Raw genomic sequence first — 17,203 nt, forward strand, 5'->3', positions numbered from 1 at the left:
AAAACTGGTCCGCCCCTAGAATACTTCGAACGGACCCGTCTCTCTTCTTGGTACCTTTTTCACTTAATATATTTTTGGGCGTGGAGTCGGTATGATGCGTTACCTAATGTGGCGGTAAGATTCGTCGCAGTCTTTTGCATAAATTTTATGAAATTCTATCAGAGAACAATAGAAACAAATGAATGAGTGAATCAAGAAAATAACGGAATGATGAAAGAAGGAAAGAATGAACACAGGGGTGAGCAGGAGAATTGGTAATTTAAGGAAAGGCAAGGATAAAGTATGAAGATGGCGAGTACAGACGTCTGTTGAAACGTCGTGCGTATGTTTATGAAGTCGGTAACGCTAAAAAAAAAAAAAAAACATTGGGTCCTCGCTTAACCGTCGATAAACAAGCAATTGCACACGTGCTGCCTAGAAAATATATTTTGTAGTGTGCTGCCGATCTATTATGAGGTACTAGTCTTTTCTGTGATAATTTCATAGCGAGTCACCCGCTGGACCAAGCGTGAGACACTGCTCAACCCTAACTTGTGAGAAAGAAACAAGGAACATCCATAAGTCACATTTCAGTGGTGTAGTGATTAATCATTTCATAACTTTCGGTGCCATAGACAGACCTCAGGGAAGGTCTAGCGCTATCATTATAGAAGTAGCTGCTATTCCTCTGAGCGATCTTGGTATTAGTCTCCAGACACTCAGGCTTGATATTTCTTATTTGCACTGTGGCTTGCGTGCCATTTTCAGGCTTGCATATTCGTAACCTTTCAATGGGCATCTACAATCCTTTCGTGTTACGTGAACTATAGATAGAACGTAAGATCAAACCAAGTGTTCTATGCTTCCGCATGCCGGTTAGGGGGGTGGGGGGGGGGGGGGGGTTCGTTGAGATGATTACGGCGTGCATACGTGGCTGTTTTCCATCTCGTGGCGTTCGTCTTGTTTAAAGTACCGACCAATTTACATGCGGTTAGAGTGGATGAGGAGGAACAAACTTTTTCCAATTTGCAGAAGGGTTGGGTTGGGTCTAGGTTGGGACCTCCCTCTTGCAGGAGAGGGGGGACCTCACCTAGACGTCGGCCATGATACCGTGTACCCTGGCTGCGTCTTCGGCCGGCCGGATAAATAGTGCCTTTGTTTGTTGGTCGGAGCTGAGGAGCGTGGTCCGCCTCCACCGCCCATCCAGTAATTCGACCCTCTGGGGGCCTCCGGACAGGCCCAGAGCACGTGGCTCAGGTCCGCGCTGTTATTACGGAATTTACATTTGTGTGAATAAATTTCCGGTGCGTAGTGATTCATTTTTATCGGACATGGGAACGTTGGTGTCTAAAGAAGGCACCACGCCACCGCCTGTATCTTGTTTAAGGGCCCGTGAACTGGAGGGTAAGTTCAATCGCATAGTAGGAGGGTAAAGTGAATCGGAGAGCTTGCCTCACTGACATCATGTGCGCCGGCTACTTAGGTGACTACTTAGAGGAGCAGCGCCGCTGGTATTGACAGCGATCGGCAAATTGAAAACCTTAGAACGAATTCTTCGCATTACGTGGAGTTCTTATATGCGTCACTTAATGATCAGAAGGACCTACCCTAACGACTCAGTACGTTCGTATGAAACGTCAAATTTTTTTGGGTCCCTTTAAGTTACTGCCTCCTATAATAACCCGTATCGAACTGCGTATTTTTTGTAAGCAAACTTGCCCACAGCAAATTCCGCCTAAGGGATCTTGACTTCAGGCCAGTTCAGTACTCGTGCTACTGCAGGACCTTCCAATCGACAAATGCGCAAATTAGATGTTTCGCCATGGAACACTAGTCATGACAAAACATGTTGTAGCGGGTTAAAATCAAGGCAAATGTTTCAGAGGTTATATGTAGCAATCATTTGTTACAGGCTGTTGCCTCAGCAATTATTCCTCTCGTCTCCTAGTCAATCGTTCTAAACTGTTTTTCACGTTTGTATTTTCATTAAACTGAACTGCCGCTCCAGTGTTTACAGTCCAGGATGGCAAGTTGGCAACGTGCTGGAAAGAGCTTTGGTGGCAGGCACTGAAAACGCTGCCTTTGAGAAATAAATTGTGGGCGCCTTTATGCTAAATTTTTGATTACCCGAAAAAAGCTATTCGCAAAGGACTGTCGGAAGTGTTCGAGCATAGAGAACTAGAGCGAACAAACAGAAGCACCGTGCGAGGCACGCGCATATACGATGCCAGGATCGTAACGGACTGAATACGTAACTATACTAGCCCTAATATCACGCCACTTGTGCTCGCAGTGGCCCCTGTAGGACGTGCTCGAGGCTAATACTGTGCTACACGTGGGAGTAAGTAAGTGTCGCTATTAAGGATAGATGATTTTGGAATAACCGATACGAGTGCAGCAGCCTTTAATCTCACTGCAGTATTTTGCGGCATATCAGCAAAGAGCCAAGACTGCTCATGCAGAAAAAGAAAAAGTCCACATTGCATGAATTGCACAATTAGATGATGTCCTGTATGAAATTGTCAGCGGGCTATTAAACAAGGTGCTTCTGCACCTTGGGGAAGACGAGGTTGAACAAATATGGCCAACAGAAGAAGCTGTAGACAGGACATCGGTGGGTGTTGGAATGGCTTTCCCAGGTATAAACGAACTTGCCGCATGCACAAAACGCTCACTTGTGCTTGTGGATCTCTAAGCTCAGACCGACGGCAGTCCATCCAAAGCCAAGCGGGATGAGATATCCATACTTCCCAGAAAGGAAGGTAGCTTGCTTTCAGGGCCACGCTCCCAAACAACGTCAGCTTGCGGCAGCTGTGTTATATTTTTGCCGTTTCTCTGACTACGCTCACCAACTGATCGAGCAGAGCAATCTGCACCAATGCATTACCACTGGGGAGCACTGGTGGCATTTGACGCGGGGGTGTGTAGTTGTAACGTAGGGGTAAACTTAGCGAATATCCCTTATTTCCCTATATATTTAGTGGAAGGTTCCGGAAAACAACCAAAAAAGCACGGAAAGTCGGTGTTCACGAGTTATCTATATATATACCTATGTGATAGGCGCGTCGGCATGGCATCTTTATAGATAATACAACAGTATAATCGCAGATGCGGCGGAATATTCGTAACACTTATGAATGTCAAATAGTTCCTGTAAGCACCCCAAGTATTTAACTTACTTCAAGCAAAATGAAATAATCAGGAAGGTAACGTGCACAATAAGGCGACAAAAATTATAAAAGAAACAGGAAATATTGTTAAATATTTCCAACTACACTGTGAATGTGGACTGCACTGCAGCATCCTAATTTATTAACAAAATATGCAGGGATTGTGACTTCTTGGAAATAAAGGCACTGAATGCACAGAATTTACACAAACCCAATAGGTACCGTAGAAGACTGACGCAAACTATAAATGCCTCCGACATCGCGAAAGCATGCATGGCTCATCAAATGAATCAATGCCATCTCGCTCAGCATGTTATTGTACACCAGCACAAAGGAAATAAAACACCACCCTACTATGTGAAGAATAGGATGAAGCAGTGACGGAAGAGACAGAGAAACAGCGAATCGATATCGTGTCGTTGTGTGCGCGTGGCGTGGAAAGAGGATCCTGCGCGGCGGCATCTTTTGGTGAGCGCTGGACTCCTCTGCTCGATAGCTGATGCAGGCACCAGAACAGAAGCAATCAATACCACTGGGTATTGCATCTTGTTACACGGTGTCGCGGTCAGATGGCTGCCGCGGGCCGAAGCAGGTCGCGCCTGGAGAAAGTGACTACACGCGTAGTGCGCGCCGATGGACGCGCCACTGGTGGCAGCCTTGCGCAGAACACGCGGGAGAGGAGCCAGGCGCACGCCGTAGTTTGTTGTGTCGTTGCTAGTGCTTCTCTGTCTTATTCACGTTTTCAGAGCCAAATAGGCAACACCCTTCGTATGTGTGGGGTGGCCAAAGCTTCAAGGAATGTCGAAGAATTGTTGCTGGGTGGCGGGCTCAAATACTGGCGAAAACATGCCGGCAATATGGCTCTAATCATTCCCCGCAAAGCCTCATCAGCGGGAGCAACGGTAGCAAAAATGGATCGTCGCTTCGGCAGGAAATTTCTTGTTCTCATCCTTTCCTTTGTCTCGTCGGTGTTTTTTTCCATGCGATTATAGTTAGACGCGTAAGCGACGAAGTTCGTCTACAGGGCAGCATGCGGTTTAAAAGTATTTCGCTAAAGTTCGGAATGCCGTTTGCCACTTATATTGTTTTCCGCTTCATTACCGCGTTGTGCTATCTAGGCAGCACGACTGCACGAGCACATTGTGTTGTATGTTAAAGCTACTGAAGTTTGCAAGAACTGAAATTGTAGCTTTTATGTGACCCGGTAAATCCTCGCACCAGCTGTCGCGCACTTCATGTTTTTACATCTATTTTATGCCTGGCCTCGCGCATGTTTAACTGTTGCTAGTTGCTCCATGCATAACTCTTGTTGATTATTTTGAGCTGCGAGGTTTTTTTAACCTTCCTCGTTTGTAAAGGGTATAAATCACGCTGTGTCTTATCGGAATGATACCAGGGAAGTGCTTCTTTAACAGCTTTATCCTTCTCGCCTGAAGGCGTCTTAGATATCGTGTTTTTTTTTTTTTGGGGGGGGGGGGGGAAATGTGTTTAGAAAATAGGTAGTTCAGGGCGAGAATTGCTAATAGTTGCTGGATATGGTATTTTTGCTCCATTTCTCGCTGAAATGTTCGCGTCACGTTCGGGAAGTCATCATACCTCGATGCTGCCTGAGCGGACTTAACACACCGAGTGATTTGTTTGTTTCACAACGTAGTCCCTTCTCGCATGTGAATTTTGTACTCAACTGAATTCTTTCTTATTACACTTACGCTGCAGAAGACTAAACCCGGCCTTGCCGCCAGCGCTCATCTACTTTGACTGGCGCTGCTCGGTCTTTAAATATATCATGAGGTCACCTCTCTCAAATAACATTTAAAAAAGAAAGTTTCGAAAAGTTAGTCAGACTTTAGCTTTGTACGTTTCCAAGCAGCTCCCATGGGGAATTCAAAATTACAAAAACTGCAGCGGGAACGGCAGTTCATCGGCGTATGCAGCAGAATTGCGTCGGTGGTACAGCACTAACACGTGCTTTTATTAACTTGTGCATTTGGTGATTTCGTTGGCTAGTGTACGCGTTTCCATCAATAAATTCGCAATTACTCTTCTTGAGGCGACTTTGACAGCACTTATTTGGCGATGTCACATGTATTCATCGGCAGAAGAATCACAATGGAATATATAGAAATCGCACCATGCGGATTTCTTTTATATAAGTATGCGCTAAAGACGGATGCTTACTATTGAGGTACAGAAACAGCATTACCGCAAGGGTAGAATAAAAAAAGCGATCGAGAGATCGCGTCACTCAACAGTATTTATCGGCTAGTTAACATGAGCTCCACTTCATGTAAATGGAGTTCATGGCGTTTGTCTGCGGGACACACCTGGCACGTATGTGGACCATGTTGTCCCAAACACCGGTAACATCTTGTTCATACCCGCTCCCACAGAGGCTAGTGTCTTCCCTACAGCTGTCACCGCAGAAGCAGCAGCCTGGCACCCGAACAAAGGAGAAATCGCAGCCGCGAACTTCCGCCATGCTTGCTGCAAGGGGTTGTCGTCTGCTACTGCTCCCGGCGTACTGTTGGTAGGGCCCGCTAGGTGGCTATCAATGGCGCCTCTATAGGCGGTGCACGAGGCGTATACTGGCTCCGTGCGTACTACCCGTAGTACACTTACTGTGTATTACCCTGACCAACATCTTGCGTGGTAGGAGAACCTATAGGGGTGTTGAGAATTGGTAGCGACCGTCGCGCGTTTCCTGCAACCGTGGTTGGGGACCCGGCGACGCACCAAGAGGGAGCCGCACCAAGAGGGAGCCGGCGAACGGACGAGGGGGCGCCCCGCTGGGCTGGTGTCCCGACCGGCGCCTCGACCCGCAACCTGATCCGTGCCCCGTGTTTTCGGCGGACCGCCTGCTGGGCGCGAATGGCCGGCGCTTCCGAGAAGGACGAAGGCGTCAGTGCGGCCAACGGACAACTCGTATTTTGTATTTTCTTTTCTCTTCCCTTTCTAGTCACTGCGATGTCTTTTGTAAAATAAACGTTCAGCCTTGAAGCGAACCCCGACGAGTGAGAATCGTTCCTTCGAGGCTTCTGCGTGCGCGGCCGCTGTATACGCCGCCGCCCGAAAGAGTCTCACGCAGCAGCAGTTTTTTTGTAGTCGCACTCGCGAAGTGACCTCCACAGAGCGTTGGTCGTAGCCCTTTAGTTATTCTACATTTTCTGGTGTCGAAACCCGGGAGTGCTACATCTGGAATAACTTCGCCTGCTGCATCATGGAGCGACTACAAAGGAAGCAAGCGGCCCTGCGACAAGCCATCGACACCACCATCGCAGCAGCCAGCACCTTACTTCAAGCGACAGAAGCACCAACCGGTGAGCTCGAAGAACATTTGGACATCCTTCTTGAGCAAGCTGAAGAGCTTAAAGCAGTCAACGACGCTATAGAAAAGAAAGTGGACCTACAGGAGCTCGACACCGTATTAACAGAGTGCGCTGCGTACAGCTTGAGAATTTGCACCTTGAAAACAAGGATAAAAAGGGCCCTGAGAGGTGGAGCCGCGAGCGAAACGAGGTCAAGTACGCCATCAGAAACAGGAAATAACTATGGCCACGTCGCACAGTCAGGTTCCGTCCAGCATGCAGTTACGACGACTCTTCAGCTACCGTCGACAACGACAAGACTTCCGAAGCTAGAGATCGCCAAATTCGACGGAAACCTGCGCTCATGGCACAGATTCTGGAATCAGTTCGAGTCTACCATCCACAAGAATCCAGCTCTACATCCAATTGACAAGTTTCAGTACTTGACGAGCTACCTTACCGGCAAAGCAGCAGCCGCTATCGACGGGCTACCACTCAGTGACCGAAATTATGAAATTGCAGTGAAGACATTAGTCGAAAGATTCGGAAAGGACGACGTTATCATTGAAGAACATATGTCGAGGTTGCTCAACATCCGACCTGTCCATAACATCCTCGACACTGAGAGGCTGCGGACCCTTTATGATGAGGTACAGACGGGGGTTCGGAGTCTCGAGGCATTGGGTGTGGCGTCGAGCACTTATGGAGTGCTTTTATTGACAGTCCTACGGAAGAACATCCCGAATGAGCTTTGCCTCGGTTACTTCAGACAAAAGACAACATCTGCAGTCGCGCCAGGAGATGATCTTCAAAATTTCCTCAGTTTCCTCAAGACCGAAGTAGAAAGTCGAGAGAGGGCCGAATGTGGAACCCGTCAACAGCTGAGCACCGACAGGCTGAGTCGCCCGATCCGCAAGGATATTCTGGAAAAGAAGGCGTCCGCGTCGGTTTTAACTGCCGTCATGAAAGCTGAAACACTGTGCAAATTTTGCGAAGCGAGCAGCCACTTAACCGCCGACTGTGATGTTGATTTGACTGCGGATCAGAAGAGGACAATTGTGCAGCGGGAAAGACTCTGCTTTAGGTGCGCCAAGGCAGGTCATCGAGCATACGAATGCCGCACCTCAAGATGGCTTAAATGTAAGAGATGTTCCGGCCGGCACGTTGCAGCCCTGTGTAACCTGAATCGACGACCAGCAACAGGAAAGTCGGAAGAGAAGACTGTACTCACTGAGACAATCGTACAGTCTTCGCTGCAAGTCGAAGGCACCAAGAAGAGAACCCGTGTCCTTCTGCAGACGGCTCAAGCGTGGGTTCAGGCAGAGTCCTTCCATGTTTTTTCTGGTCACGAAACTGCCGCCTCAGTTTCATATAGCGCCAGCGCCCGCCGCTAGAGGCGCAACCGTGCATGAGAGGGCATGCGAACGCCGCTACCGCTGTGGTTGTGTGTGGGGCAGCCTCGGTATTCTAGCTTTCTCAACTTCCTCAACGATCGCTTTAGTTTCACGTAACTATTTTTAACATTGAATATAATTAAATTACTGCCTGAGCGTGTCTTCTGCGATGATATGAGCGCACGGGACGAAAAACAAAGCCGCTCATAACATGGAGCTTGCGGCGGTCTCAGACCAAAAAGAAGAAAGATCTGGAATTTGAAGAGCCAGAACCGCGATACGATTATGAGGCACGCCGTAGTGGGGGACTCGGGATTAGTTTTGACCACCTGGGATCCTTTAAAATGCACCTAAATTTAAATAAACGGCTGTTTTGCATTTCGCCCCCGTCGAAGTGCGTCCGCTGTACACGGCCGGGCGGTCCCGGTCCGGATTTCTTCGTCATCGCCGTTCGCCTCAACACTTCGGTGGGCTCCGCTTTTTAATATTTGCCTGAGATTAAACACCGCGCATTCGCAACAAAACGCCAGTGGTCCCACTTATCACCAGAGGAGTAAGCGCCAATTCTCCGTTGCGCATAGCGCCAGATTGTTCGCCAAGCACAGCTGTTCAGTTTCTGTTAAACTGTGGCATAGAAGGACTCTGGGGGCAGTATTTTATAACGAGATCAAAAGAATGAAATTGCTATTGCAAAGGGCTGCTACCGTAGAATACTTAATGACAAAGAAAAGGGAACTGAGCTGCTCCATGCGCTTAAGATTTCTTGCAGAGCGATGTCATTTCTGAATAAGATTTAGGTAGAATTAATGCAAGACGAACTTCGCTACTAAATGTCTTCCTAGACAATCACATGCAAGAAGACAGGACAGACAGACAGACCTGTCCTGTCTTCTTACATGTGATTGTCTAGAAAGCGCAACCAATGTTTCCTATTACAATGAACCAACTTGCCCAACAACGCATCCTGCTAAATGCCTTCGGTGCGGCTTTTAACAACGGATTAAGGCGAACCTGAAGTGTTAGGACCTGCACAGTTGAAACTAGCTGTAATTAGGCAATTGCCTTAGCAAGCAGTCGTTTAGAAGCGTCAGTAAGCCCAGCACTTCACTGCTCGTGGTTTCGACGCAGAAACGACGAGACTAGGTATTTTGGTTCTTAATTCGCAACTATTTGCAATATGTTAAAATGTTGCAATCACCGGTCCTGATATTCTTATCATGGTCGAAAAATGAAAAAAAAAACTTTATAATTCGATTAAGAAAATAAATAAAACGTGTTGGTGCAAAAACAAAATACAAGCACGATCATTTATTTATCATGTAAAATAAGCGGAGCGAAATACAGATAGCACGGAGGCGTCCGGTCACAAATGGTCCACCATTCACAATGCAAGAAGTTTGTTAAAAGCATGACACTGATATAATACGCATAAAGAAATAAGATCAAACGTGAGAGATATGCATTGGGAGGCAGGAAACAAACACCAGCAAACGAATGGCAATAAGTACAGAATGCATAGTCGATTGTTTCTATAAACAAGAAAGTGTAAAGCGTAAGCATTTCATAACACACGGCTAAAGAACTCTCAAACGAACACAAGTAGCCACATCACAAATACAGCAATTTTTTTTAAATGGCTTGTTAGAGATACCACCTTTCTACTTCTTCAGCTGTTACTTAAACATGCAGACAAAACTTGCTCAGCAAATCACAATACAAATGTAGCTAACAGTGTGCTAATAACCTTCTTACTCATAGCAGCTTATAGACTTAAAAGTACGTGCAATTGAAGAATTGTAGCCCATCATTAGCCAAGACTAAAGGACAATGGAAAATAAAACAATGCATATTATTCTGTTTTAACACTTGCATTTAAAGGAATTGTAATGCTATACCTTTCATAGATGGTCGGGGTAGGGGCGCTATTGCTGTGAACTACTCTATCATGGTATAACACAAATTGAGGTTGCAACAAAGCATAAAGCAAATGTGTTCAGCGTCGGCTTCTCACGCTCCAGGGACACGTCGTCGCCGTTGATGTTGAAATTGTACGCAGTGACGATGTCCGAGGCGTCAAAGTGTTTCGCGCACACACGTGTATACTTCGATTCGAAATTAAAACCGCCACTTTCCTGCCGCGGTATGGCCCGCTTCCATTTCTCGCGCTGCTCCTTGTTATTAGGTAAACAGAACAACGACACCTTTTCGGTCGTGCCCTTGTAGCCGGAACGGCACCCAGGCACGTAACACGTGTTCGGCATCATTGTCCCACCCCACCACTTCAACCAAACAGCCCAACACTCGAAAAATAGCACAGCACATGCACAGAACGTACCCGAAAAGTCAGCTCGCCTCGCACTGCGCACGCATTTCGGTACGCGAACGATGCCCTCTGTGGCACAGTGGCGCCGCATCGCGGCACCTTTGGGCAGCATATGAACCTCTCCCATAGCGTGACGGCGGAGTTTCGTGACCAGAAAAACATGGAAGGACTCTGGTTCAGGGTAGGGAGAAGCGAGCGATGCTCAGGCTGATGATTGACGGCGGAAGTCAGCGTACCTTTGTCAAGAAAGAGGTTTCACAGAAGATGGGACTGCGTGTGATGGGAGAGGAGACCCTGAAAATAATGACATTTGGAAACGACAAGCCGTCTTCAGGAATGAAGTGCCGCCGAGTGGAGTTATGGCTGTGCAGTCGACACAACGAAAGAAAGATCCGCGTTGAAGCGCTCGAGATCCCACAAATCTGCTGCGACACCGTGCCAGCACCTGAAGCTTCCACCGTCAACTACCTCGAAGAGCAAGGCCTCGAACTCGCCGACAGTACGCAAGATGGAGCAGAGATAGGGCTGCTGCTGGGATCCGATTTCTACTGGGAGGTCACAACCGGTAGTGTCAGGCGCCTGGACAGCGGTCTCGTAGCCGTGGAGACCATTTTTGGCTGGACCCTGCAGGGGACAACGCACACCACAGAATCAACCGCAACGTACGTGTCCACTGTGGGAGTGTTGCACGTGGCTGTCATCGGCGAGGAAGATCAAGACGACACTGCTGCTCAACTGAAATCGTTTTGGCAGCTCGAGCACATTGGCATTGTCGACGAAGGAGAGGCGGACGTGGAAGACAACCAAGTTTTGCGGGAATTTCGGGAGAACGTCTCCAGGAACAACTGCCGATATCAAGTTTCCCTTCCCTGGAAAGAGAATGCTGCCGATTTGGCAGACAACAAAGCCACGGCTTTCAGTAGACTCAGGTCGTTGACGACAAAATTGATGGGCAACAATGACCTTATGCGCGATTATGACCAGGCGGTTCGGAACTATGTGCTTGCTGGACACGCAGAAGAGGTCATCGGACTGGGTGAGTCCCCAAGAGGGCCCGTTTATTACATGCCTCACCGCGGCGTGGCCCGTCCATGCAGTCAGACCACAAGATTAAGGGTCGTCTTCGATGCATCATCTAAAGCGCCGGGGAAACTGTCTCTAAATGACGTCCTGTTCGCCGGACCTAATCTGAACCCAAATCTGTCGGATATTTTAACTCGATTTCGAGTACACAATGTGGCGATCATGTCCGACATCGAGAAGGCATTCTTGCAGATTGAGCTTAAAAGGGATGACCGGGACGCCCTTCGTTTCCTCTGGTACGAAAGTACTCCAAAACAGGGACGAGCGCTCCCTCCAATCAGAGAGTACCGGATGACGAAGGTCCCGTTCGGCGCAACATCCAGTCCGTTCCTTCTCGCCGCGACACTAAAGCACCATCTAGAGTACACAAAGGATAGTTTTCCGGAGACAACAAGCATGCTAAACAACGACGTGTATGTGGATGACTTGGTCACAGGTGCCGATACTCTAGAGGACGCTATGCGCATATGCAAAGAAGCGGAACATATTCTTCAGATGGCAGGCATGAATTTGAGAAAATGGAAGTCCAATGACCCAAACCTTGCAGCAAAATGGTCAGAAGAGTCAGGAGACGAACACGGAATTTCAGCACATATCGTAACTAAGATCCTTGGCGTTGAGTGGAGACCGACTACTGATGAATTCACGTTTGAAATGAGTTCCCTGATTGACTTTCTAAAACAGCGTCAGGACACAAAAAGATTCCTTCTACAAGCGACGGCTCGCATATTTGACCCATTTGGATTCCTTGCACCCATCACTATCACGACTAAGATTATGTTTCAGAGCCTATGGGAACGAGGGGCTCAATGGGATGACCCACTTCCGTCAGACATTCTCGAAACGTGGAACAAGTGGTGTCAACAGCTCCCTGACTTAAGAAATGTTTCCGTTCCTAGAAAATTCGGGCAGGACATAAAAAACGACAGCGCAGAGCCGGAATTACATGTGTTCTGCGACGCGAGTCCAAAGGCATACGGTGCCGTTGCCTATATTAAATCGAGGACGAATCAGGGAGTGCACATTGTTTTGCTGATGGCTAAATCAAGAGTGGCCCCACTCAAACGTTTGTCACTACCACGGCTGGAGCTCATGAGTGCTTTGATCGGCGCACGCCTGGCCCACTACTTGATTGAACGGCTAGGCATACCAACAATTCAGGTACACTGCTGGTCTGACTCTAGTGTCGCTCTGAGCTGGATTAAGAGCTCCGCGCTGAAGTGGAAACCATTTGTGAGCAACAGAGTACAGGAGATACAAGCACTAACTGATCCCGATGTTTGGAAACATTGCCCGGGGAAAGAAAATCCAGCAGATCTGTTGACACGGGGCATGCTGCCCTCCGCTTTGGTTATCAGCGAGAGCTGGTGGACGGGACCGAAATGGCTAAAAGGTGTTCAAACGTACGACGCGATGCCTTCACACGTCCCTGAAGCTGAATGTAGCACCGAAGAGCTCCGTAAAGTTCACGTGCTGAACACCGTGACGCTGGTAGACAAAATGCCTCTCATGGATCTTGAGCACAAGAGCTCAATGACACGGGTACTCCGTGTCACCGCATGGGTTATGCGCTTTCTTCATAACGCACGGAACGCGTCAGAGAAGCGAAGGGGAAGCCTGTCAGCGGAAGAGTTAGCACAGGCCGAGAGTTACTGGCTGAAAGTATCACAAAGAGAAACCTTTGGGAAGGACATCCATTCTCTAATGTCTACCGGGACACTTAATCGTAAATCCACCATCGCGGGTCTGACTCCATTCATTGACAGCGACGGCCTATTGAGAGTTGGAGGCAGGCTACAGAATAGCGCGCATAAAGAAGAGACGCGGCACCCAGTTATTTTGTCCGCTGTGCATCCGTTTACACGTTTATTGGTGGCCTGGGAGCATAGGCGGCTTTTACACGCTGGAGTTAGGGACACTCTGACTCAACTTCGGGAAAGATATTGGATCCTGCGAGCAAGACAGGCCGTGAAGAAAATCATTCGTCATTGTGTTCCGTGTCAAAGACAAAGCAGCCGCCCCGCGGATGAGCCGTTTGCACCGCTCCCATACGACCGTATCCGTGAATCAGAGCCATTTGAAATTACTGGAGTGGACTTCGCAGGGCCGATATTTTATACCGAGCTTGGAAATTCCTACAAGGCCTATATAGCCCTCTTCACATGTGCCACCACGCGAGCTGTGCATTTGGAACTCGTCAGGGACTTGACAACACAATCTTTCCTTATGTCTTTCAAGAGGTTCGTGGCCCGGCGGGGAATGCCCAGGAAAATTTATTCAGACAACGCTCTAATGTGCAAGCGAGCGTCGAGAGACTTGGAAAAGCTCTTCTACGCTATAAAGGGAGGCGAGATGCAGGCTTACTTGGGCGACAACCGCATCGCCTGGAAGTTCATCGTAGAAAGAGCACCGTGGTGGGGCGGTTTTTGGGAACGCATGGTGCGAACTGTTAAGACAGGGCTGCGAATGGTCCTCGGAAGAAGTGCCTTACATTATGAGAGCTTGACCACCGTCCTCACTCAGATCGAGGCGGTTGTGAACTCCCGCCCGCTCACGTACTTTCACTCGGACGCGGGGGAGCTTCTGCCCCTGACGCCATCGCATTTCTTAATAGGGCGCCGAATGACAAGTTTGCCTAGCACTGGAGAAACGGTCTCCAGCGAATCTACGAAGTCTGCGCTCACAAGACGCTGGCAACACCGCATCACACTTGTCGATTCATTCTGGAAACGATGGAGGCAGGAATACCTACTAGAACTTCGCTCTGCTCATGTTACCGCTCAGCGAAAAGAGAGAAGCATAAGGGAAGGGGACATTGTCCTACTCGGGGAGGAGAAGGTCCCGCGACAGATGTGGAAGCTGTGCCGGGTTGTCGAAACGTTTCCTGGAAGGGATGGCCGAGTTCGAGCATGCAAGATTTCTCTGCCGGACCGAAAGCTGCTGAGACGACCGGTCCAAGCCCTCTACCCGCTTGAACTAGGGGAGGAATGAGCCGACGTTCATTGCGGGGGAGGTTGTTGAGAATTGGTAGCGACCGTCGCGCGTTTCCTGCAACCGTGGTTGGGGACCCGGCGACGCACCAAGAGGGAGCCGCACCAAGAGGGAGCCGGCGAACGGACGAGGGGGCGCCCCGCTGGGCTGGTGTCCCGACCGGCGCCTCGACCCGCAACCTGATCCGTGCCCCGTGTTTTCGGCGGACCGCCTGCTGGGCGCGAATGGCCGGCGCTTCCGAGAAGGACGAAGGCGTCAGTGCGGCCAACGGACAACTCGTATTTTGTATTTTCTTTTCTCTTCCCTTTCTAGTCACTGCGATGTCTTTTGTAAAATAAACGTTCAGTCTTGAAGCGAACCCCGACGAGTGAGAATCGTTCCTTCGAGGCTCCTGCGTGCGGGGCCGCTGTATACGCCGCCGCCCGAGAGAGTCTCACGCAGCAGCAGTTTTTTTGTAGTCGCACTCGCGAAGTGACCTCCACAGAGCGTTGGTCGTAGCCTTTAGTTATTCTACAAGGGGCACGGCGGACGCTGTGAAGTATCGGCGTCGCTGGGCACGCTAAGTACAAGCACGCTTCCCCAACCTGATGGCACTTGGCACATGGAGAGCTGAACGGTTGGGAAGGATACATGCCTTCGGGAGATGTATGCATTGTTTGAAAGCACAGAGGTGACCTTCTGATAGAGCAAAAATTTCAACTGTGATAGATTGGGGGTTTGGCTCTTAGCTGCGTTGGCAAGGAAACCCCTTTTTCTAATCCGGGAGTTATTCTCGGGCCTGCTGCTTGGCTGCTTGTGAGTGTTCCAATCTGGAAAGGGTGCGATGCCATTATTTTGACATGCATCGGCTACCTTTGTCCAACCGGAGGCATATAGAGCATCAGCCGCTGCTGCGGGAGGCAGATGAGACCTGATGTCATGTACGTACTGCTAAAATGGGCACCAACACACTGTCACATCTATGCTCTATATGTTAAAAAAAACATAAATTTCTTCAAAAAAATGGTAAAATTTACCCGAACCTCACTGCACGCCACCTATTAAAGGAGTTGGGACGCTACATAGGAAGTGGCCACAACGGCTGCGGTTCAGTAATTCTTGTACAAAGTACCGACGAGATCTTGCAATGCGCCAGATCTCTATTCAATGTTTCTCATGTGAGGAGAAAGCCTAGTGCCAGGCAAGGTGACATCTATGCGCAGTTTGATGGAACCAGCCGGCCGTGAAGTCTGTGCGTGACAGCGGCACATTTTTAAGCTTGTGTAGATGTTACCTTGTATTGCAATAGCAGATATATAGACACTCCAAGCGCATGTCTGCCGTCGGCGTCTCTGTAAGGTTCCGTATAAAGTCCAAGGGCGGTAAAATCGTCGCCGCGCGCCGTATGCTGTATGCGCGAGTGAAAGCGTGCGAGAGTGAGCCAGCCATCGCAGCTCAATCTCGCGCACGAAAGGGGGGAAGAAAGTGGGGAGGAAGCGCGCCGTCTTCCGTTGCGGAATGGGCAAAAATCCTTTATTTTATGTTGCCTTATAAAACATATCTCTACAGAAGCCATGAATCTAAGGGGCTTTTGCTTAACGCTATATCTTAGCATCGGCCAATTGATGAACAAGTGTTCTACTCACTCTCAGTGCTTTGCATTGAACGCATCTCTACCTCCACTAGCATAGTTGGTTGGTAAGTAGATTGAGTGACTCTAATCAAAATATCAAGCACCTGCCAGAAGATATCATATGACTTGCTCACAGAAGGAGAAACCACAATCTTACATTTTTAACAGATGTATGAATGCAAAAAAAAAATATTTTTAATTCTAACTGACCTTCCAGCTTCTAAGACATAAGGTGTGCACCATGGTGTACACAGGTAAAGGCCTTAATTGCTCCTTGCTTTCGCTTCGGGAGGCTAGCGCGATTCTAATGAACTAGTTTCGTGAGCATGCACATAAACAACAATGACTTCTTAAAAATGAGATTGTCTTCCCCCAATGCTTCCCCTTTCTGGAACCTAAAAGGAATCCATACTGCTAAAATTAGGTGTAAAAATAGATAAAAGGGAAAACAGCCTTTCTGAGGCACCTTATCCCTGTTTACAAACTTTATAAGACAAAAAGCAGTCACTTCTCACAAAAGTGATTAGCTTTTTTAGACACATTTCTAACTTTTCAATGACACTTGCTCCTATGTGTTTGTCTCCAGAGAGCATACTTGATTTTGACTCTCCTATCAGAGACATCACATAAGTATACCATGTTAAGATGACTGCCTAGAGCACGTGAGAATTTTCGTCTTGGTGTGACATACTGTATTTTGAAAGTTTTGTTGACATTTAGTCAAATGGTACACCCAATACACCCACATTCTAGTTTTCTTGTCCAAATTGCATGGAAATGTTTTTTGATTCTTTGGCGTGCGCTCCTCTGCACTATGTGGAGTCGCGCTGCGCTGGCTCTTTGACATCCTTGTGTCCTTGCAGCTGCCCTCTTGCGTTATATAACGCAGTTGCCTAAAAATATCGTGTGCAAAAGTCAACAGGAGCACACGGTGTAAAACAACATCAAGACACTCAAGAAGTAATGTCACGGCACCAAAAGGAGGTCTTAGCTGTTAGACTTCCTATTTAAATGCATGCGAAACCTCTAAATGACTGCAAGAGTCAACTGCTAAACAAACTTCAATTTTTAGACTTAAACAAAAAAGAAATAACCGACCGTTCATCCTCGTTCAGAACCGATGTTAAAATACTCCTACTAATAAACAGAATATTGGTCATTGTCAGAGGTCATAAGTGTGCCATTAGTCTGGTGTGTCACAAACGCCACATGTGACAGATCCTATGCACGTGCCCAGTGTGGCCCCCGCACAATCTCTGGTTGTGCCACTTCTCAAGCCATAATTTGAGTATCATATCTGCAAACATGATGTTCAGTAGGGATGAAAATATGATCCTCCAGTTCAA

At 48.2% G+C, this 17,203-nt stretch overlaps 2 protein-coding genes across 4 annotated transcripts in view; both read left to right on the top strand.

Annotated features, from left to right (window-relative positions):
• Window positions 1–17,203, top strand: part of LOC126539882 (uncharacterized) — a 727,003-nt gene that overhangs the window by 554,916 nt on the left and 154,884 nt on the right. The window lies entirely within an intron of this gene.
• Window positions 10,370–16,487, top strand: LOC126539721 (uncharacterized). The gene is made up of 2 exons (XM_050186570.1): window positions 10,370–11,207; window positions 16,444–16,487. Exons 1-2 carry the CDS (start codon window positions 10,370–10,372, stop codon window positions 16,485–16,487), a joined length of 882 nt encoding a protein of 293 aa, XP_050042527.1.

This window comes from Dermacentor andersoni, chromosome 2 (assembly GCF_023375885.2).
Source record: "Dermacentor andersoni chromosome 2, qqDerAnde1_hic_scaffold, whole genome shotgun sequence".
NCBI lineage: Eukaryota > Metazoa > Arthropoda > Arachnida > Ixodida > Ixodidae > Dermacentor > Dermacentor andersoni.

Excerpts from the sequence above, each read along its gene's own strand:
- LOC126539721 (XM_050186570.1), top strand. The coding sequence starts at position 10,370 with ATGCTCAGGCTGATGATTGACGGCGGAAGTCAGCGTACCTTTGTCAAG. Across the intron at positions 11,208-16,443 it reads AGAAGAGGTCATCGGACTGG|AGAGCATACTTGATTTTGAC; the intron begins GTGAGTCCCCAA and ends GTTTGTCTCCAG.